This window comes from Melanotaenia boesemani, chromosome 8, assembly GCF_017639745.1.
Source record: "Melanotaenia boesemani isolate fMelBoe1 chromosome 8, fMelBoe1.pri, whole genome shotgun sequence".
In the NCBI taxonomy this organism is placed as follows: domain Eukaryota; kingdom Metazoa; phylum Chordata; class Actinopteri; order Atheriniformes; family Melanotaeniidae; genus Melanotaenia; species Melanotaenia boesemani.
In genome coordinates this window covers 11167175-11190592 of record NC_055689.1, presented here as the reverse complement: position 1 = coordinate 11190592, position 23418 = coordinate 11167175, and the positions used below count along the sequence as shown (strand labels likewise).

Genomic DNA, 23418 nt, shown 5'->3' with positions numbered 1-23418 from the left:
CCCCACCTTCTCTGACTCCAGTCCCTTCCCTGTGCTTCTTGAGATTAAACGCTCCCTTGTTGTGCCACAGGGTGAGTGTGTGTTAGCTGTGAGGTCCAAGACAGGACATGTGGGTTCACACATATGTGTGCATCTTACCCCAACATTAATCATCTTTAAGGGGCTGACAACCCCAGTGTGCGACATTGCATTACATCAACGCTTCACCCCCTCTCTTCTTTTTCTTCTCCACCGCCACTGGATTTATCTGTCCATTCACCTCTCCCTATCACTCACTTTTCCTTTGGGAACATTTGACAAAGAAAGGAAAATGGAGGAAAAAGAGCTGAATGCAGTTGGAAATTATAACGAATGAGAGACAGTGACAACAAACATGAAAACATCCATGGATTTCAGGAAGGGAGAAACAATTAAAATAGCCAGTAGGTAAAATAAAAAAGACAAACTGTTGACCTTTTTACAAATCTTTTGATCTAGTCACATTCTTGTGATGCAGAAACAAAGCAAATATTAAGTTTGGATCAGGTTTTGGTTGTTTTTAACTGGCAAATTGATCATTTGCTTGAAAGTCAGAACACATAGATGATTTATTTCTAACCAGCTGCTAAACCGTTGAGATGGAGAATGCAACCATACAATGTATGATGGCCTTGAACCCCATTTCCACCAAGCAGCCTGACTCAGGAAAGAAAGGTTTGGTGCAGTTTGGTTTGGTAAACCATCATCCATGTTGCCTTTCCATAGTCAACCATACCCCTGCCTACCTGTTAGGTAAGGTGTATAAGCCGGATAGTGATATATGCGTCAGCTACATAATAATGACTCGTCTTAATGTAACGACACCTTCTTTAAATTATAATGAGGTAAGACTAGGACCCCAAGGGACGGGTCACCAAAAAGTAGGACGGGTCAGATTGGGTTTCTTGTCACAGCTGGTAGCGTCTCTAATAAGTCTACATGCTGTCATTTAGCATCACTGCACTTTTGCAGTGGTGTTGAAGTAAACAAAGCCTTCTCAATGAGGAAAAAAATATGGCACAGGAGGTAGGTGGGGTGGAGTTGGGATATGTCTCAGGACTTGGCTCCTTCACCTTAAGCAGGGATGTCCAATGTCGGTTTTTGAGGGCTACTGTCCTAAAGGTTTTAGATGTTTCCCTGCTTTAAAACACCTGATTTAAAAAGAATGGAGATCCTCAACAGCTTGTTGTCAAGTTTTGCCCAAGCCTGTCAATGACCAATTAATCTGAGTCAGGTGTGTTGAAACAAGAAACATTTCAAATCTGCAGGATGGTGGCCTTCAAGGACCAGGACTAAACACAAGAACATCTGTTCTTGTGTTTAGTGAGTCCTGTTTGATTTAATTGTTGTTTCTGTGTTTTTGTATTATTAATATTTGGTTATGTTTATGAGCCACTGACAAAGGTAAAATGAATCACTAAGGAGCCCTGATAAAGCAGCACTATTGTCAGAAGTGAGGCCAGGCTCAAATTTTAAGATCACTTTTTTCTTTTTTTTTAACGTATTTCATACTTTGATAAGGTTTTTTTGTTGTGGTTTGTGGTTTCTTTTTTTGTACTATTCTGTCAAACAACCGGCTCCTGATTCCCGCTGCTCTCTTGCATCAGAGCAAGTATAATTTACTTTTTTAGGTATAATATTTTTGGTTTTGCTCCTGTATAAAAGCTCAGCTCAATTTATTTCACACAACTTTAAAATTCCAACACTTTTTCTCTTTACTTCTATTCATTGCTGCTTTTCTGTTGTCATACCCAATTTTTTCGTCAGTCTACCAATAGAAAATCTCATTCATGCTGAATATTTAACAGTTAAAAAGAAAACAGTCTCATATTGACATTCATACAGTAATCTCAGACTAAACAAACTAAAAAGAAATAGTTTCTGACTTTACAATAGTCTGAAATTAGCACGCTTTGGCATATGATTGTGTCAGCAGCCTCTAGGAATGTGTTTGTCTGTGGAATCGAAGATGCTACACCAGACCGGATCTTTCTTTCTTTGCAATGCTGGATTGCAACCGCTTCACCATGACTCAAATTATCTTGTCAAAGCAATAAAGGGGAGAGAGGATTGCACATGGTGTGTGTGTGTGTGTGTGTCGATGTGAAGAGGTAGAGTAAAGTTAAAGAGATGAAGAAACAAGAACTCAAAGGGAAATATTTTAAGGAAGCATGGTTGAGTAAAAACGAGGAAGGAAAGAAATAGAGTAGAAAAATAAAGACTGAGAAGAAACAGAAAAATAAAGCAGGAAGGATAAAACTGGTAGATCAAAAAAGGCAAAGAGAAAGAAAAGAAGTAATTGATTTTCTAATTTTTTAAAGTCACTTAACATATCCGAAGCTTTGGGCTTTGTTGAGGAGTAGTGCAGGACAATAGGAGGCGCATAGGAAAACACACACACACGCTAAGAAGAAAAGGAAAGAGGGGAATGTATGTGTGTGCATGTGTATGTGTCCCTTTACGTTGTCTCCTGAATCCTCTTGCAGGCCAATCTGCTGGCAGAGAGACACATTTCTAAGGGTTACATGTGCCTCTATGTGGTTGCAAGTGTGTGTGTGAAGGAGTAAAGCACCAGAGAAAAGACAGTGAGGGACTCCCTCTACCTGTCCCTCTTGTTGCCGTGGTGACAAGCAGTCTAAACGGGATGTCCTGACTGAGGCGGGGCCTTTTGTTTGTGGGCTAAAAAAAAACCATTTGATTGGCTGAATACAGGAAATCAGGAAGTGTCCTCCAACATTAAGCACTGATACGATTTCAATAGCTGTTATTTTTAGCCCACCCAGACAGACCCAAAGGTAAACTTTGCTCAAAGGCTACGTGGGGTTCAAAACGCACACTTACAAGGGCGTGCACACGCCACACATACCCCTAAACACACAATGACACACATGCTAACACACAAACAGGTGGGCCCCACCCTGTTGCCCTGCTGATCAAGGACAATGAAGTGAGTTAGTGTTGGCAGACTCCATACAGCATTATCTCATCCATGGCAGACACTTCTTTAACTCCCCCACCTCCCCCTGCTTTGACCTGAGAGCAACATTACACGATAAAGACTATGCAGCACTCTGTTCCACTTTTTTTTTCTTTATGTAATACAGAAATCTGATGCATATATGCTCTAAATGTATGGAATTTTGGAGAGTAAGATCAGCACAGTTTTAATCTAGCAGAGACTGTGCTGAAGTTGCTGGAGTCATACTGTATTTCCATTTGCTTTATTTTAACTTTGATTTTTCTCTGTCTCTGTGTGCAGGTAAAAAGAAGATGTCCCTGTATGACAGCCAGGCCCCAGTCTGTCCCATTTGCCAGGTGCTGCTCAGGCCCGGAGAGCTTCAGGAACACATGGAAACAGAAATAGAGCGGCTAGCTGCCATATGCCTCAGGTAGGCCTCACATGCATACAGTCACTGAGAGGATGTCTCAATTAAAACCAAATCCACTGATTCCTGATTGGGTAAAAGCTTGTTGATTTGCAACACTTCTAAGATAAACAAAAAAAGAATAAGACTATGCTTCCTAGATGGGGAAGCAGGGTAGGACACTTCAGCTCAGCCTTTCTGTCAGACTCTCTGACCCATATTTCTTCTCTGCAGAGATTTGGTTGCCGTAAATCTGCATAAAAAGCAGAAGCATGCCATCAACGTAAAGCTAAGTGTTTCCTACAGGGATTAGGATTCAAACCTGTGACCTCAAGTTCACCACCGCTCCTTTCTTCTCCGCGTGGCAGTTGCACGAGCCATTTTATGACTGATAAATCAACTCCAAGCCCTTTTAACGATGGGACACAACCATTAGGATCCATATTTCACCTTGACCGCACGCCTGGCTGTTTGTGTATGTGTGTTTGTGTTGCTGCATGTATTGTCTCTTTGTGGATGTGTTTGTGTGTGACCCGGTGTCCACCTTAGTGGCCCGGTTTTATGATAGCCCCCATTAACCCGGAGAAAGAGGGCGCCAGATAGCGTCACCCCCTGTGGAAATCATACTTCATTTTCCCCACGTTTACACAGCTTGTGCTGCTGCTGTCCCTCCGCGTCTATACACTGCACCTGCCGTCTTTATTCTTCCTCTCCCCTTCACCCTCATCATCAGATTCTTGTTTTCATCTCTCGATCCTCCTCTAATATCTCCACTACTCCCTGTTCTCTCCTTCTTCCTCACCGCTGTGTCCTTCCCATTTAACTTTTTTTTTTCCACTTTCCAGCAACACATTTTTAATACCCCAAAATTACTGCCCTGTCTCATATTTCTTAAATGGATTTAGTCATTTATCTGCATTGTTAAAGACATTAAAGAGATACAAACCAACTGTGCAGACCCACTCCAAGTCTCCAGATCTTCCACATTTTATGGCTGTAATGTTTGCTCAGTTTAGTTTGATCTAAAAAGCAAGACATCTGGGGTAAAATGGTAGTAGAAATAGATCAAAACATGACTGAAAGGGATTGAAAGCCTTTCATTAACTTGTGATATGACAAGGTGTGTGTTTGTGTTTTAATTTTTAATAAAGGTTAGAAATCTGTCCTTCCCTCTGGATTCTTAACCGAAGAAGCTCAGACCCCCACATTCACCACTCTCACACAGTTATTTAAGGAAATCGCGTCATCCCTGGGTGAGATGGGATGGTGGCTAGTGTCACGCCTGGCTGATTTACCTACTTGCCATTAACCCAGAGACGCACTGTGAGAAATAAAAAAAAAAAAACAAAAAGAGGAGGGGAAGGGTAGATGCAGGGGATTACATGTCAAGATATTTTGCAAGGGGTGTTCTTTATTATGCAGGAAGTGCAAATTTTTTTTTAGTTTTAGTTAGGGAATGCAAACAGGATCAAGCCAAGGCAGAGTGTTTTGTGCATTTTGTATTACAAAACTAACTGCATGCTAAATCATGCACACACACACTCTGTCTTTCCCTCTCACTGGCTCTCTGCATGGTAGCTGCCATCATTGAAAGTGACAGTGTGAATTTGGTCCAATTTGTAGTAAATCTGCCTTTAATGACACTCAGCTCTTGCTGAATGAAAGAGCCATGGGTATGGAAATAAAGGTGTGTGCACGCAACATCTCCCAGGTCTAAATATCTGTTCACAGGCATGTTTCTATTTGTTTTCACATTCTTTGCTCTCCTGTTCCTCTTCGCACTGCATGTAAATGTATGTGTGTTTGATTACAACTGCCAGCCTGTCCTCTCTTGTGACTCTGTTCTCTGTCACTTGTTCACGGGCCTCGGCTCCTGTACGGACATGGAAATCACGCACATGCATGGAGTTTGGCAAATGAAAATCTATCATGCCCTGTGCATGTCAGGTGGCTCAGGGGGGCAAAGTAATCTGCATACCCTATCACCACCCTCCTCTTCATGCCTCTGCTCCTCTTCTTCTCCCTCCTCCACCATAATCAATTTGCCTCTGCACAGCCAAGTCCCCACCTTTCAACCGCATGACACAAAAAGGCAAAAAGCAATCAGTATCCTGAGTTCAGCACCATCCTTATATTCTTCCCTCCTCCCATTCTGCCCAACTCCCACCAAGAAAAGACTTATTCATCTTTATGTCGCTACTGCTGTCACCCCTCTGGTAGGGAGTGGAGGTAACAGGATGTCAGTCAAACCCAATCTGCCTCCACTTGTGTAGGCTTGAGGTAGGATGGACAGTTTTAGTGAGTCGATTTGCTCACAGATCACAGATCAAAATAATACCACTGACTTATCATGCTGATTTATGTGACTTTTTTTTTTTTTTTTTTTTTTTGCAAGATTTTACAACATTACAAAATCAGCCAATTAGCAGAAACAAAAAAAAGGAACATTTCTACTGTATACACATTACTTTCCCTTCTTTTACCATGTTGTAACTCCTTTTGTTTTACTTTACATCAATCTTAGACGTTAGAGGGAGGAGGATGTTGTTACACTACAACTCTAATGCAAAAGAAGAAGTTTCTGCTTGATCTGACCCAGTTTTCAATTTTCAACTTTGCTTGGTGCACCTTGTTACAGATTTTTCTGAGTATCCTCTTTTTCTTTTTTTGTTTGTTTGTTTGTTTGTTTGTTTGTTTGTTTGTTTTAATTTGTCCCTAATTATTCCTAAAATGTCGGTACAGTATTACATTGCTAAGTCAGTGTCTCTTTGGTCTGCACTGAAGTTAAAGGGCAACTTTGGATGCACCTGTAATTACAGTTGTCTTGTAACTGTTGTTTAAGATTAAGATTAAACGGCATAAGCCGGGTTTTAGACAAATCGATGTCTGATGTCGTCATGAGAAATTATTTTCTATTTTTTTACGTATTTGTATTTGAGATTATGACTGATCTAGCCCTGTGATGGACTGGCTCACCGGGACAGGTCACCAGCCTAGTAGCCTCAGGGATAGCCCTGCCACATCACTACAATGTAATAAATGGATAGGTGTGGGTGGATGGGTGGATAGATGTTGACTGTTCATGCATATAATGTGTGACTACTTCCTGCTCATGATTCTGTGGCTTTGAACCCATCTTCAGACAGTCTAGTTCGGACTGTATAAACAACTCCCCTGCCCAACACAGTGGGACTGTAGGAACTACTTGTTTGAGGCACCAACATGCCCTCACCTCTCCCTTGTCTTATAACCACAGCTCATTTTAAACTGTATCTTTCATTCCTCCTTTTAACTCCAGCTTGTCTGGTGTGTTTGTTTTTCTTCTTTACTGTGCTTATTTCCACACCCACCTCCTTTCTTTGACATGACAGCTGGAATTTCCAGGCCCGTAACCCCCGCCATCGAAAATTCATAGAACCGGGTGAGCAGACGTGTGACGCCGTGAGAAGAGACGGCAGCACACCAGCTCTCCCATCGCTCCCTCTCTTTCTTTCTCTGGTTTTCTGTCTTCTTTCATCTCACCGCTTTGTGCTGCCTGCTCGTCCTCCCTCGCCACATCTTTCTCTCACCTCGCATTTCCCCCTTTTTCCTTCTCCTTTCATCTCTCCATCAGCCCCCTCTGTCACTGTGGCAATTTTCTCCCATCGTGGCAGGCATGCAACTCCTGTCCTCTCTCCCTCTCCCTCCCTCTCTTGTCGCTGTTTGACAGTGTCAACAAGCAGGTGGAGGTGGCTGTTATTGTTGATGCCTCTGCAGAGGTTCCAGGTAATGAATAAAAGAGAGATAGAGGGAGAAGGAGAGAGAGAGATGACAGAGGCAGAGATAGAAAGAAGGAGTAAAAGGCATCTGTGAAGATGGGGGATGTTGGCAGATTCCCCTGCATTACACGGCAGCTTGACTGTGTCACCCATGTTTGTTCTCTTTGTTGGTGGGGGTGAGGCCAAAACACGCACACACATGCACACACACAGGTTCAAGACAAAGATGCATATGTGCATCCACAGGTGCAAACATCACATAAATTGTTCAATAAGCATCTTTTACATGTACAATAACGTGAAACTTAGCTACAGACAGTAAACTAATGCTAAATTTTGTTGGTAAAAAAACAGTCCAGTCGAGTCTAACCAAAAACTAAATGATAATGTTTGTGTGTGCTATTGTTCTCTGTTGAGCAGTGTTCACATGACAAAGTGGGAGTCACAAAGATGAATGTCAAAATGCATAAACCATAAACATTTATAGTTTTGTTCCTGCCTGATCATGTATTTTGTATGCAGACCGAACAATGGACACTAATTCTTAATGTCATCTAGTTTTGACCCTTAACCCTAACCATTTGTGTGAGAGCAGAGTAGAAATGTTGGGAATTACGAGAAGGAGGGAAATGAGAAAGCTGATAAGAGTTGAAAACATTGTACAGGGCAAGTTTTAAATCAGCAGTCTCTCACATAATAATGTTTAGTGTTCTGTGGTTTAGTATCCCCTCTTTTTACCTGACACATAGATTTGTGGCTAAATGTACATTAGTGAGTCGTGGAAAGTGGATGTCATCATGTTGGACAGGAATGGAGACAAATAAATCTAAACATCTGTAAATTCTAAATTCTATCACACAAAATAGATGTGCATGTGGAACAGATGTGTTAACATAGGACAGTAGCAACTAGCCATTTGTTGCAGCATATGTCTCTCCAGCTTAACATTAAACCATATTTACTAAGTTATATCTCCTTAAACCAATTTAATATTTGATTTGATTAAAATTCCTCTGAAATTTAATTCTGGATAGAATTTAATTTTGCATGTCAGTCAAGTTGGTAGACACATAAGTGACAAGTTAAAAAACAGAAAAGTTGTAATTAAAACAAAAGTTCCTGCTATGTGCTGAATTTCAGACCCCTAAAATACCTGAGTCTCCATTTTCCAGGATGCAGGTGGTAGATTTTCATTGAACCCACCCTGCACAGTGAACAAAACTGCTATTTGGTTATAAATTACAGCCAACAAGTTCAATCCAAGATGATTCATGACATCACAATGAAATCATTAAGGTTACTTTCTCCTCTTGGAGGGACACATAAGAAACTAACGAGTGCTCTTTGCGTTAGGTAAACCTATTTAAGTGTAAAGTTAGTAAAGAAATTATCAATACTTCCAAAAGACTTTATTTTTATCTCTGCTCAGATACACATAGCATTTCAGTGGTTTTGCTTTCCCTGGCCTTGCTTTCGACGCCTTGTCTTAAACCATTTGGTAAATTCTTCTTTCAACTAAGTGACAAATGAATCAGACTTCTTATTCTTATCATCCTCCCATCCATCCACTGAAAAAGGAAAACCCTCGTCTACCAAGACAGGCTGTCAGATTGAAGGCTTCCGTCCATGATCTACCACGGCACATCTGTTTGTCTGAGTGTGTGTACGAGTGTGTGTGCTTGCTCATGTCCAAGGGTCTGGGGTGCTTACAGGGTCTCAAAGCAAACATGACAACCCTGCCTCGCTATGTCAATGTCAAGCCTTGTCGCAACGCTTTGTAAAGCTCAGAGAAATTTCTCACTGTGTTTGGGAAAAAGAAAGCAAGAGAGAAAGAGCAACAGAAAAGAAAAAGATAGAAATTAAATTAAATGAAAGAAGAAAAGATCAATCGAGAATGACTGGAATGGGTAAAGGTGTCGTGTCAGAAAAAGCCATCAGAATGTAGTAACATGGATAAATGGCATGTGTCTGAGTTTCTGGCAGAACAAAGGAAAAAGCCGGTCAGTTTAATACAGTTTGACTTCCCATCTTTCATCTTCAATCTAAGATGTGTGGAAGTAATTTTAATACATATGGCAAACAATCATATTTACTCATACAATAACTACAAGTGTAATCATTCTTTTACTTGTAAAATGCATTTATTCATTTGTTATTCTCAGTTACATCTCATATGTTTTCTTTTCCTTCTGATATAGAACATTACTGATATAGATGCAAAGTCAGAGTCTCTCTCGACTTCACGCGAGTCTGGACGACACTCTCAACTTGCAAGTGAAATTGTTTGTACTTTATACTTCTCCTGTAATAAATCTTCTAATTACTTTTACTCATTCAGACTCTTGTTCGGTTCATTGATTCCGGAGGTGAGTTCAGAGAATCTTAGCGAGGGGTCCCCCTTTTCAAACTGGATAAAGAAAATATACGTCGTGAGATGTAACTGAGAATAACAAATGAATAAATGCATTTTACAAGTAAAAGAATGATTACACTTGTAGTTATTGTATGAGTAAATATGATTGATTGCCATATGTATTAAAATTACTTCCACAGATGTCACACTTGTTTCCAGCTACATGCAACCAACCTTTACTTCTTCCCAAATCCTCCCTATTATGTTTACAAACCAGCTGATAATACTTAACATGCAAACCCCCATGACCAGAAAAGTTAGGACGTTTTCTAAAAAAAAAAAAAAAGAAGCAATAGAAAGACAAATCTGTCATTTGTACATTTCTGTGAACACTAATTTCACAAATACAAGAGCAATGAAAATGATCCTCAGTGTCTCGACTGACAAAATATAAATAAACTAAACATTTGATGGTAGCTAGCACATACAAAATGTTGAGAGAGCAGCATGGTTACCATTTAGTTTCATGGCCTTTCTTTGAAATTAGGCTTTTTATTTTACTCATTTGGGAACCAAAGAGGCTGACTGGGGTTTTACAAAGGAATCTGTCCCTTGTTTCTGAAAACAAATTTTAAGCTTTTCATCAGTCTGTAGTGCTGTTGTCTGATTCTTCTCGTCATGGTGCTCCATACACTTTCAGTAGGAGACACATGAGGACTTCAGGCAGGCCCAAACACTTGTATACACACACTCACACTCTATAAAACGGCTCTACATCATGTAGAATATCTATTTTTATTTACTTTTTTTATTACAGTATAAACAAATGAACAAATTAGAGATTTTATTTTTTGTTGCATTTTTGGAAAAAGCATTAGTTAAATAAAATCTTTACACTTACAGACAACTTTACTTTGCCAGCATGTTGGACCCTCTTTTGCCTTTAGAACTGCCTTAATTCTTTAGAGCATAGATTCATCAAGGTGTTGGAAACATTCCTTAGAGATATTGCTCCATATTGACATGATAGCATCACACAGTTGCTGCAGGTTTGTTGGCTGCACATCCATGATGAGAATCTTCCATTCCACCACATCCCAAAGCTGCTTTATTGGACTGAGATGTGGTGACTGTGGAGAGCATTGGGGTACAGTGAACTCATTGTCATGTTCAAGAATGCAGTTTGAGATGATTTGAGCTTTGTGTTATGGTACGTTATCCTGCTGGAAGTAGCCATCACACGATAGTACATTGTGGTCATAAAGGGATGAACATGGTCAGCAACATTACTCAGATAGGCTGTGACTAAGGAGTTCAAAGTGGACCAAGGAAATATCCCCCACATCATCACACCACCAGCAGCAGCCTGAACTATTGATTGAAAGCAGGATGAATCTATGCCTTCATGTGGTTTACACCGAACTCTGACCCAACCATCTGAATCTGTCTTCCGCAGTCTGATCCAAGGATTCAGTTTGTTTAGGCATGTCTACTTGCCTAAATACATGGAGTTGCTGCCACACGATTGGCTGATTAGCTATTTGTGTTAACAAACAACTGAACAGGTGTACCTAATAAAGTGGTTGGTGGGTGTATTTTAGACTCAAAGTGACTGTAGGAATCACTGAAAAGAGTGTTATTTCTGCTTCTACCTCCACATACACGACCTGTATTTATTTATTTTAGTAAGAGTGCAATGATTAACAGCAAATATCAGTAGACATTCTTAGTCTGTAGACAGCCGATTTTCTGAGTTGCCATTGCTTTATAGTCATACTGTAATACCCCAATTACTCTCATACAGAGTAGCAGGAATGGATGGATAAAGGGTCAAGGAGAACAGAAAAACAAAGAATGGAAGTGAATGAATGCATTAACAAGAATGTGGTAAATTGGTCTCAAGTGAGCTGTTGGTAAAATTCACAGATAATGCTTATTTTACCCAGAAAACTGCTGAACAAGCACAAGATGAGAGCCCACATTCAGCTCAGGACTGAATTATGTAATATATCCTCACTAAATCCCATTCTTTCTTCTTTCTGTGCTGCAGTAAGAACCCCTTGCCCAAGGATGGAACCGCCACTCCAGGAACCCCCAAGGTGAGATCACCCTCATCTTTTAATGTATTACAGAAAAATATTTGACCGTGTGCATAATTCACCTGTTTAGATCTTGTAACTCTGACTTTCAGTTAAATAAATAGCTTTTCCTTACTGTCCCTGTCAGAGCTGTCAGTCTGATGCTCCTGTTCCTCTCTACTGCACTAAGAAGAATTCATCTACTCTGCAGACCTCTCTGTTATATCTTTCACACACACACACACACACACAGCAGTATCAGTGTCCCATGGTCCACCAGGCAGTAGGAACTAGAGGCACTGTACTGGGATTGTTCCAATTAGGGAAGAGAGACTTTCAGTCTGAGTCGGAGTCTTATTTAAAAAGACAGAGGAGACGAGACAAAAGACAGATGATGGCAAATCACAACAGAAAACTATTCCATCAAGTAGCTTTACCAGGCTGACCCTGGCATCACAGCTGTCAGTCTGAGACCCTTAAAAAGACCTCTTTCTCTAACATTTTATACTCTTAGTAGAAGTGATAGAAAAGTCCTGCTCAGTTGCTTTTGAAACTTTAAAAAATCCAGGTGGATTTAATCAATTAAAAGTACAGAAGAATGGTGTGATGGCTTCATAATGTCTTTCTAAGCTGACAGAATTTTTCATTTTTTGTAAGATTAAACATTACATGTTAGATTTCATCCAATTTGTACAACAAAATATTTTTTCAACTTAAACCTTTTATAATCTGAGGCCAGAATGTGTCCAAATGGGTATATTGGAGACCTTGCGTGAAATGTCTGTACTAAAACATCTCATTTTGTTGCGCTTTACTTTATCAGAGTTGGCCGTTACAGTGACAATATTCACATATTGAAGTTTAGAGCTACAGTTACATTATTTCAAAGGGACATTCGTATTCACCTTGTAAGTTGGGTTGTTTTGTTGTTTCGTTTCATTTGTGTTTCTTCAGTAACACATAAACTGATATTTACACTTCTCAACAGATCTTACTAGTTTTCCCTTTACTGTGACTCCAAAAGTATTCAAATAGACCTTGTTGTTGCAGATATATTCATTTCATTATGGGTATGTAAGTTTTTGGAGGGGTAAATATGTACGTTCTTGTTTTTCACCTAACTTTCCTTCCTTCTTTGGATGACCGATCTACATAGGCAGTACTTTATCTTGCTAACTCATCAACATGAATAAGATCTACAGCAGCATTTCTTATAAGAATAATCTTAGCCAATCAGATTCTTCAGTACATCCCCAATTTCCATGCTTGTTACAACTTTGAAAGTCAGATATTGCAGGACTACATCCATCTTACTTGCAGATTAATGCACAAGAGATGTAGACTTATTTTCATTCCCAGACACCTTTAGATGCTGACCTGGGCTTATAGCAGCGCTCACAGCTCTGTGGGTGGGCTTATGTTTGAAGGAGGCAAGTAGAGAAGGGTTGAGGGGTGAGCGCTGGCCTTCCTCTGCAGCCGTGACTGTGCATCTTACTGCTGGTATTTAGTATTCAACAGCAGGCCATGGAGAATGTAGAGGGTGAGTCTGAAGCACATGGGACTGTTGTTGTCTTTCCCTGCCCAGCATGCACCACCCACCCCTGTTAAACCGGGGATTAACCCCAAAACACATACTTAGGTCTTTTTCAGGACCACTTGCCAAGATAAGGTGTTGGGTTAGAAGGGAAACGTGATATCTCTAGGGCCTCATACGCTCATATTGTACCGTCTGCGAAAACTGTCTCATGAGATGCAGATACAGTGACACACATAACTGCAGCTTTAAATGAAGTCTTTTTGGCACTAACATTTTTGCATGTTGCCTCAATTGGAGGGTTTTTAGAACCAGATTTTGCAAAAAAAAAAAAAAAAAAAAAAAATCATAATATCTTTGTAGAATACCATTAAATGTCATATTCTAATGATAAAACTTAAGCATATTCCTATGCCCCAGGTAAAGGACTCCTGACCTTTTTAAACCGGGATAAAAGAAGTAAAAGAAAAAGAGAGAGAGAGAGAGAGAGAGAGAGAGAGAGAGAGAGAGAGAGACAGACCACACACACATACACACACTCTCACTAAGGGAAAAAAGCACCATGCATAATGTCCAATTTACTGTGGCAGCACTGGAGGTTGGTCATTTCTCACATATTATTATTAGATTACTGCTGTCGAGCACTTAAGCCTCTGCTCTGCCCCTTTCCACTTGATTAATAGGAGACGACTGTAAATACAAATATTTCATAGCTGCCTTGTAAAAGAGAAGAAAAAGAAACAGGCACATATAAAAATACAAGTACACACACATACACAGAGAGCAACAAGCTTTGAGATAAAGCGGTATTACCTCTTTTTCTCTCATTTTCACTTGTTTCTCTTCCCTCCCTGTTCCTCATCCAATTGAGGAATTCCCTGGACTGTCTTTGTCACAAAGTGGGTTAGAAAATGATATTTCTTTAAACTTGTGTGTATGTGAGAGTCAGTGTGCAAAGGGTTGTGAGACAGATTTATGGACAGGCGCAATACTCTAATGTCAGCCAGTTCCACTCCTCCTTACTCATATGTTTACCCTTCTATTACTTCTCTTCTCCCAAAAGCTTTCTCAACTTCTGATCTCTCATTCTTCCCCAACTCCCCTTACTATCTCATAAACATTATCTCTAATCAGTGGAAGGGATTTTATAGACAAAGTCAGGCAGGTTACAGTCATCATCAATTTTGTATCGCTCTCAGCATCTGTGGCAATAACACTGGTAAAATTCTCCAAGGGTAAAGATCCAAGTCCTGCTTTTTTTTTTTTTCTTCTTTTAATGCCAGATATCCTTTGTAAATTATAAATAAACTTTATGTTTTACACTTTGTTGCAGTGTTTTCACAATCAGTTCTAATCATAAAGGTTGCTTTTATATGTACCAATATACACTTCAGTTTTCAATCATCTTTATTATTTCTGCAGTGCTTAAGCTTTCCTTATACTTCAAGATTTTATGGTTGATTTTCATGTTGCTGACAAAATATGATGATCTCAAGTCCCCTTCTGGCAGGCCACAACTAGTCCAAATCAAAATTAAGCATATGTTATATGTTATACAGGTAGTGACTAGATTAGTGAATGCCCAGCAAGGAATAAGAAGCAGCCTTGTACTGCATTTTATTTTACTGGTTTACTGACCAATCAGAGTAGACTGGATCTTTATGGAGGAGGGTTACACTGATGTACAGTATCGAAGAATACAGTTTTGTTCTTCCTAAAGCAGCACTACTAAATTTAGGCAGATTTTCACACTTTGGTGCCCTATAACGAAAGCCAATTTAGCGTCCACCTTGCATCCTGTCTCTTCTCTGAGCTCTCCAAGCCAATCGGACGTTTCTCTTTTTCTTTTCCTTGCTTCCTCCAATAATGTCCTGTCTGGTTTCTTTGCTGAATCAGCCATGGTGCATGTCCAAAATGGTCATTGCATTGACATCCAGTTTCTGGTGAGTGATGTAATGTCATAAAGCAAGAACACAACTGCCATGTGATGCCATGGCCTGGAACAAAAAGATGTCAAGTGCAGTTTCTCAGCCTTTACGGGCTGCAGAGCAACAAAAGCCCCAGAAATTTACATAACGAGTCAGTTTTCCATTAAAATGAATCAGAAATGCAGAGTTTTATGGTCAGAAACGTATGTAGTATTGCTTTAAGACATATACATCTATTCAGATGCTTCTCTCTGAAATTTTGACTGCTTTTACAGCTGAACTCTTTCTGTTGTTTCTTCAGTTCATGAATACCAGCAACCTACTGAACATATATTGTATGTTTTATTTTAGAAAGTAAAGAAAATAAATAAATGAATAAAAAGAGTAATTGTGAAAGATGCTTACAGCTTTGTCAGACTGTTTAAATAATCCTACTGTAGACCCAATCAAAGGTATAAAGTAGACATGACAAGATCGTCTGCATATAATAAGACATTTTATTTCTGTCTGTCTTTCCAGTCGATGCTGTTGTCAGTGCACATCAAGCGTGAGGGAGAGTCTCCGGTGGTCTCACCCCTGTCATCTGAAGATGCCCACCACTCCGACAGATACCAGGTCACACACAGACACTCACAAATATACTGCTTGAGTCACTCTGGGTTGAATTTGTGCTTTTCTGTTTCTAGTAAGGCACCATGTCACACATGAATTTAGAATATCTACATTTGCTTATCAGTTCATGTGCAATGCTGTTTGTCATATAATGTTTAAAGCATAGTAATGTTTAGTTAATAAACTCCATATTATAATATGTTTACATGATAATGATGGTATAGGTTCTATGGAATGTATTTTTTTTTTCTACATTTTGCTTTTCATCCTAAATACATTTCCTCAAACAGATATGTTTGGAGGTCCTAACAGGCAATGTTGTGTCCTGATCTTTAATATTTGAATTAACCCAAGCATTAAAACCTCGAAAGCTTCTGTTTTATTGGATTTCATCAGTACGCTATAAAATGACAGCTGTGAGAAACCACTGAATCAGACAAACAGACTAAGTTGGAGCAAAAAAATACATTGCACATTCTCAGCATTGATATTTTGGATTAATTAACAATGTAGAAAATCATGAGACTTATGGTATAATGAATTTCTGTGATTATGACATATAACAGTGCAGCAGAATGATATGGTAGATTTAGGTTTTTATGCCTTCTCAGCAGTTAAGTTGACTAACAGGCCAATCTCCTTAAATCTCAGATGTCACCCTGACTGCTTTTATCTCTTCTATTCATCAAAGTTTGTTCGGGTAATTCCTCCGGCCATGATGTATCTCAGGGTTAAGTGGGTTTCCCCCCTAACACCATAAAATAAGAACTATTAAGTCCATGCAGACGTTACATCCATACGTTCAGGATGACACAGCTCATAAAGACCTTCAAGCAATAAAGGAGATTTTCTCATTAAGTGAAACTGCTGAAATCACCTTATATTATACAAATGATTAAGTCAATGGTGACTCTTTTTAGCACCCTGAAAATAAAGCATAATGCCAGACTTTGCCACCTCGTCTCTGCCAGTCGGTCTGAGTGCACTCTACCTTCTCAACTCCTCTGAAAACCTGACCTATCAGCAGCCATTCAGTGAGTGTATCATAATGATAAGGTTGTGACAGTGATGTGCAGCCAGTACAGGCCTATAACTCAAGTGTTGGCAAGTAGGAAGGGGGGTAGAGAGAAGCAGCTTGGATAGAGTGAAGGCCTGACTGCTTGACGGCTCTCCCTGAGAGGAGTGTTGCAGTGTTAAAGACAGGATATCCATAACTGTGAGTGCTGATGCTTTAGTCAGCATATAGTAAAGACATGCAGGCCTCTGGGTTTGAATCCCTGTAGACCTGAGGTGTACATTCAGCATGAGGTGGAAAGGACAGATGAGTCTGACCTCAATTAATTTCTGATACTGTACTTTTATTACTAAAACCATTATTTTTAATGATGTGGGTAATTTCCCCCAGGTACCATGAACCAGCTAAGACCCCAAATGTTCTAGAAATGCTTAGAAAAATGAACAATTAATAATTTATCCCTCTGTTGTCAGTCGTTGAACATAACTAAGTACAATTACACAAGTACAATTTTAAGACACTTTTACTTTCACTCCACTCCAAAGGAAATGACTGTGCACTTGATTAAACTGCAAGTATTGATAGGTAAAGTGTATTGCATTTTACATTTAAAATAATATGATAAGCATATAAATCTGAAATTTAACATGTGGGTTTGAACTTTGTTGGCTTGCAGTTCTTAACAACACTTGAAGAAAAGGGGCTGTGGTTTGGGTGTTTCACATTTACAACCCAAGATGGCAATAGCTGACCCACTATCAACGCTAGTTTTATCCAGTGATGCCTCAATATGGATTGTCTATGTAAGAAAATATCATGAAAGTGGGCAGTCTTTCAATTGAATAAGTGAAGCACTAAAGTTGGATTTTGAATACAGGGCTTTAAGGCAACAATTAAATGTGTCTGTAGCACATAGAGTAAAGACTAAAATGCAAGCACTGATTTATCCATCTTAGAAAGCTCTGGAACTACTTTTTTGACACAAAACTTTTAATTAGTATTTCTTGTAATAGCAGCTTATATAACCAGTAGGCTAGTTTCTATAATAGTATAACAATAGTATAAATGAAATAGTATAACAATAGCTGTCCGTCTAATGATCTACATGTAAAACCTGCAATGTGTCTTTGGGTGCCCTCTACAGAAACCCGTTGCTTCCCCCTAGCGGTCAAGTAACCAAACAACAAGTGACGTCCAACTATTTCCGTTTCCACCGCAGTCACATGATCAAAACAAGCCAACATGGCGTCGGATATGAGTGGAGTTTGCCGATACGGGCGCCACTTTCAATCCTTCTCCATCCATATTTATTTGTAGACACAACGTTCGCTTTATCGTGATGTTCAGTATCTGGAAACACACCTAAGCTCTTTGCAGCTGGTAGTTTTAAACGGTTGCGATGGGAGCTGTGACAGAGAGCTAACAGTCATGGAGGAGGTGGAAAACAAGAGAGAAGTAGGTGTAATAGTTCACAGTGCTTAACAGCCCCGCAGCATCCAAAGCAATCCCATAATGAGCAACAAGATTTGCACTTGTAAATAGAACATAACGTCTCCCTATAATCTAATAACTATGTCCTGTTTCTTTTTTCCCTTCTGCTTGCAGACATTTTTACGAGTTCGAGCAAACAGGCAAACGAGATTGAATGGTATGTAAATATGTTGTTTTTGCTTCTGTGGAATTTAATAAATTTTGCATACTACATGAATAAATGAGCTTATTGGAGTTAAACGTTTTCAACAGTTTATTACAGTCTAGACATTAATGTCTGTTCATAGTGCAAACAACATAAAATAAATGGATAAATACAGGAGTTGTTTGCCTTAAATAGTTTCAATAAAGTTACAGCAACTGAAAAGTTCAAATAAGTTATTAATTATGATCACCTATGATAATTAATAAATAATAATAAGGCAGAGGAAACAAAATTGTCCTGTGATATTAAATAAATACCTAATATTTATTTATTTGTGAGATGTGTGCTTCAACGTTTTCCTGATTTAATACATCTAAGAGAAGGTGGTGTTGCATTCATTTTATTGTAATTACAGAGTTTACATCATTTTCTTATATTTATATTTTATTTGCAATAAATTATATTTCATTTCAAAATACATTTCTCTACACAAAGCGTAATCAATTTAGAATAATAAAAAGACATTCAAGTAATCTGTGCCTTTATTGATTTTTATTTTAAGTAAATAATGACCCATCCTATTATATTACCTCTTTTTTAAAAAAAAAAAAAAAAAAAAAGAGCAGCTATTTTGGTAGTTTAGTAAACCATCTGTTTATTGCAAATCATTTCTCAGTACTGCAACTAAAGTACAAAATGAACTGACTGCATTAGCAGGTACACGTCTCCTGACAATGAACGACACACGTTATCTATTTTATCTCAGTAAACTCAGTTTCTGTGAACAACTTGGCCGAATATGACAGAAGGTTAACAGCAGCTCTTCTTTCTCTCTGTGCTGGGATGTATGAAGTTTTGTTACTTTAGTTCCTCCTGCAGACACACAGAGAAGCAGCAGGTGGACACACTGCAGTTCAGCGTTTCTGTCCCTGGGTAGTTTGTCATGATTATGCTGCAAGTTGCTATAAATCTAGAAATCTTTGTCAGCAAACTAGTTTTTTTATATAACTTTTGGGCTGCACTGAGAACTGTGCATGGAAAACAATAGTGTTACTTTTAATTTGTATTTGAGCTGTTTAAGTATTTCATGTCTAAAGGCATTGTCAGCCTTTTTATTCCACATTACATCAGGAGGTCTGGAAAATAGGAACTTTTTATGCGGAATCCGTATAAATTAATCTGATTCACTCCGTAGTATTTAGTGTTAGATTATTATCATTTTTATAGTCTAACTTTTAGATTTGGTTGCTATACTATACAGTGATTCCCACCTTCATTATATTTAATACTTAATGTTAACTTAAAGTCTTACCACATTTGTAGTCATATCCATCACAACTAAAAGCTACTAAGCTATTTTCCAATTTTGTTTAAGTCTGACCCAATAACACATTCTCCCACTGTTCTCTGGCATCATGAGCGTCCAGTATATTCTTCTCATTTGGAGAGAAACAGCTGTGGATTGGGTCGGGGGGGCTTCCCTTTTGAATTCAACAGTGCTTTTCTTGATTAGTGTTGAGGTTGGAGGAAGCCCTCCCTTCTTTGCTGTCCGCACATTCTTGCCCTGCAGTTATGGCATACTGCCTTATGTCGCCCCCCCCTGCCCCCGATCCCTCATGGCCTCTTTTGCTTTCCCAGCCAGCTAAAAATTAATGTCCCTGTGCGCCATTTGCAGTTAAGAAAAAACGACAGAGACTCGGGGTGCAATGACGGCTGTTCTGCCCCGTTAAATTTCTAATTAAATGTGTGCGTGAAGTGGGTGACAGAAAGGAATGGAAGGAGGACGGAAGAGACACATGAATGGTGCTGATGTACAGAGAAGGAGGTGGATTAAGAGTGGCACATCCAGCTGTTTCTTTCCAAACACATTCCAGAAAATGGCAAGTTTAGCAAGATGAGCTATCTTTCCTAACCCCGTAGGCTTGTAAAGATCAGGGAGTAGAGGGAGGTCCTCATACGGAATCACTGTGTTTGATGTGATTGACTTAAATGAAAATAATCAGGTCCTCAAATTCACATTAAAAACTTTTATCCCCTTTTTTTTTTCCTCTCTTTGCTTCCTTATCCAGCCCGTATAGGCAAGATGAAGAGGAGGAAGCCTGAGGAGGGGGGCCAGGTATGTCCGCTGTGCAGCGCCCCATTGGCTGGGAGTGAGGAGGAGATGAGTAGGCATGTGGAACAATGCCTGATCCAGGTAGTACAATCCGGTCCCAGAACCCCGTCTACCGCCAGTCGGACAGCCTGTCTACCCTTCTCTTCCAGTCACCTCTCTAGTTCCTGTAGATGCTGTGCACAAACCAACCAGTAGAAACTATTGTTCCACTACATATTTAGCATCTCCTAACTTCCTTTTCATGGCGGTGTATTGCAGTCACATCATATTGGATTAACTAAATGACTTGAGCAAGAAAAAGGCAACATTGACACATAAAAATTTCTCCAGTTTGCCTCTTGGTTAGCACGCTCATATCTGCAGTTTATCCCATATGACATGGTTGCATCGTATCCACTGGCATGTAAACCATATATTCAGCTTGTCACACATCTACTGTACTAAGGATAGAAGTTGCCTTTGCCTGCTTAGATGTAGCGTACACACCCAGTGTCAACACATCTTCTTCCTTGTAGATTCTTAATTACCGAAGCAAAATCATCCCCACTTATTATCACTTCTCTTTAATCTCTCTGCTTTCAAATCAAACTAGCTAGAAATACTAATACCCATTTCCTTCTAGCACGCTTTAGGCATTCCAGCACACCAGATTCTCTGTTTTCAAGTTTACCATAATCATCAGCACTGACATTTGGTGCTTTAACTATTCCTTACAATGATGTCGTTATATATTGTAGTCTTTTAAAAAACCTAAAACATGATTTAAGTAACAAGAAATGTCTTTGTGGACAACTCTTCACTGATTTTATAAAAATGTGTAGGTCTTTAAATAAAATGAAAAAGTTCTAAAACATGTTTCTTATTGTTAAAATCCGTCCCTATGTATGTGTGTTTTTGTGTGTCAGCGCGAGGGTGCTTTAGCTGACGACGACTCTGCAGACATGGATGGAGAGAATGGGCGGGGCTTCGAGGAGTATGAGTGGGCGGGGCAGAAGAGGATCAGAGCTACTGCTTTGCTGGAAGGAGGTTTCAGAGGTGTGAACACACACTTACACATTACCAAATTCTACTCTGGTTTTATTCCACATGCACTCTGAAGCAGCCGTGTTGTCTAAGATGGAGGCGTGTGTAAGCTCTTGCGTGATGATGTCTGCTTGTTGGACAGCTGATTGACCTCTTTCAGCTCCAACGTTCCCGCCCGGCTGTCCGTTGCCGTCTCAGTTTCTCTGCTCATCCATCATTCACTGTTCTCTTGTCTGGTGTGAGAACTGTTAGTTCTGTGAGACTGATGTTGAATGTGACCAGGGAGCTGTAATGGTACCAGTGGTCTGGTGGCAATGTGGGCTAGCCTGGGGTCAGCCCAGCTCAGCTTGGCTGGGCCCTACACAACCCTCTTAGAGAGGGGAAGGAAAACACATTTAGCTGGGCAATTGACCCACTGGTCGCTGCTCTGTGTGTGCGTGTGTGTGCCCAGAAATGCAATTATAGAACTGGATAGGAGAGCTGGTCACTGGGGAGCACAGCAGCAGCAGCTCTGTGACACAACACACACCTCACGTCCAATCGCTTTGCTATCCATCACCCTCTGATTAGGGTGTCTTCTCTTAATTCCACAAATTTAGATGTTTACAGACATTTAACTGTTTTTTTTTTCTAAATCAGTTTAATTAATTATCTGAATATTTTAGTTATATATGTATTTAAAAGTCAGAATTCCTTCAGCTTCAGCTGTGAGATTTGAACAAGCCTGTCAAAAATATAGCAAAGACATTGGCTGTAACAAGTTATTTAAAACTTTTCTGCAGGGACACATATTTAGGTCCTAGATGATTCGTACAAGTGAAACCTCAGTCAGTTATGACTGAGTTTCCACAACCCACAGAGATGATTTCAGCTTGCTGCAGCAGTTATTTTCTGCATTTTCTCTCACTCTTTGAATGGTTTTATTGCAATGCTTGTTTTTTGGGCCATGGTGCAGAAAATCCACTCATGTCAGAACCATAAACAAGAAAATATTTTATATTTTGCTTAAAAAAGAGTTTGAAACCAAAATAATAACCAATTAACTTTTGACTAATTAATAAGCCAATAGTTCCAGGTTTTCTTCCTGTTTTTGTTCTAAGTCTCAAAGTCTTCTAAGTCCTCAGTCGCAATATTAGCCTGCACGATATACATGTTGCATTTGCAACAACTGCGATAAAAAGTAGTCCCTATTTGCATATTTTAAAGAAGCGATGTGATGTCTGCTGAGGGTTCATGCTCTGTGCGCTTCAGTGACGCATCAAATAGACTCTTACTCGTCCTGGATGTTCCATGTAGATGCTAATTGCTGCAGCAACGGAGCACATGGAGTGAACGTTTTTGGTGGTGGTGGCAGGTGTGAAGAAAAGGTGGATGCAGAAGAACTTGTGGCTAAACAAAACAGACTGTCAGGTATTTGGAACTACTTTGGTTAGAGAGAGATGACTCTACAAACACAGGTGCTCTGCAAGACATGTTGAATACTTGTGGCAAAAACCAGGGTGTTTCATCTCTGCTACCACCTACAGTACAGCCACAAGGAGCTGTTGACGAGTCCTGCAGATGTTTGGTGTTTCGCATCTCACAGCGCTGCAATTACTGCGAGTCCTAATATCTCATATGTGCCAAAATGCACAGCGGCATGGATATCTGGACAGACGGCATCTAATCTGGTGATGTCCAAGTTATTCTGTTTTTCATGCTAGGTAGACATCAGTTCATTAATGTAAACTATTATTAATTTGACAGAATATGTGTTTAATACCTGACCAACTACACTGGAATATAAAACACAAATTTCATTATAATTTGTCAGAAGTTGGTAAGAAATAAAAGAGATAGCTTCAAACTTTTGCAGAGGCTGTAAATTTTCTATGTTATCTCTAGTGTTTAGGCTGAAGGACCCCACTGTCAAATTATTTTTATTAAGAAGAGATGAGTTGCTAAAATCTAGCATTAGCTACAACAACACTACTAGCGTTAATAAA

The 23418-nt window shown here is 39.5% G+C and overlaps 1 protein-coding gene across 7 annotated transcripts in view; it reads left to right on the top strand.

The window, feature by feature from the left end:
- rnf220a (ring finger protein 220a) overlaps nucleotides 1-23418 on the top strand; it is a 172197-nt gene that overhangs the window by 124185 nt on the left and 24594 nt on the right. For 4 of the 7 annotated variants that reach the window (XM_041992117.1, XM_041992118.1, XM_041992120.1 and 1 more), the window contains exons 4-9: nucleotides 3278-3407; nucleotides 11545-11593; nucleotides 15554-15649; nucleotides 18267-18309; nucleotides 20367-20491; nucleotides 21316-21445. In XM_041992117.1, the coding sequence (XP_041848051.1) occupies nucleotides 3278-3407; nucleotides 11545-11593; nucleotides 15554-15649; nucleotides 18267-18309; nucleotides 20367-20491; nucleotides 21316-21445 (573 nt within the window). Of the gene's footprint in view, nucleotides 1-3277; nucleotides 3408-11544; nucleotides 11594-15553; nucleotides 15650-17884; nucleotides 18117-18266; nucleotides 18310-20366; nucleotides 20492-21315; nucleotides 21446-23418 lie in introns of those variants that run through there. The other 3 variants (XM_041992119.1, XM_041992124.1, XM_041992125.1) reach the window with 2 other exon arrangements.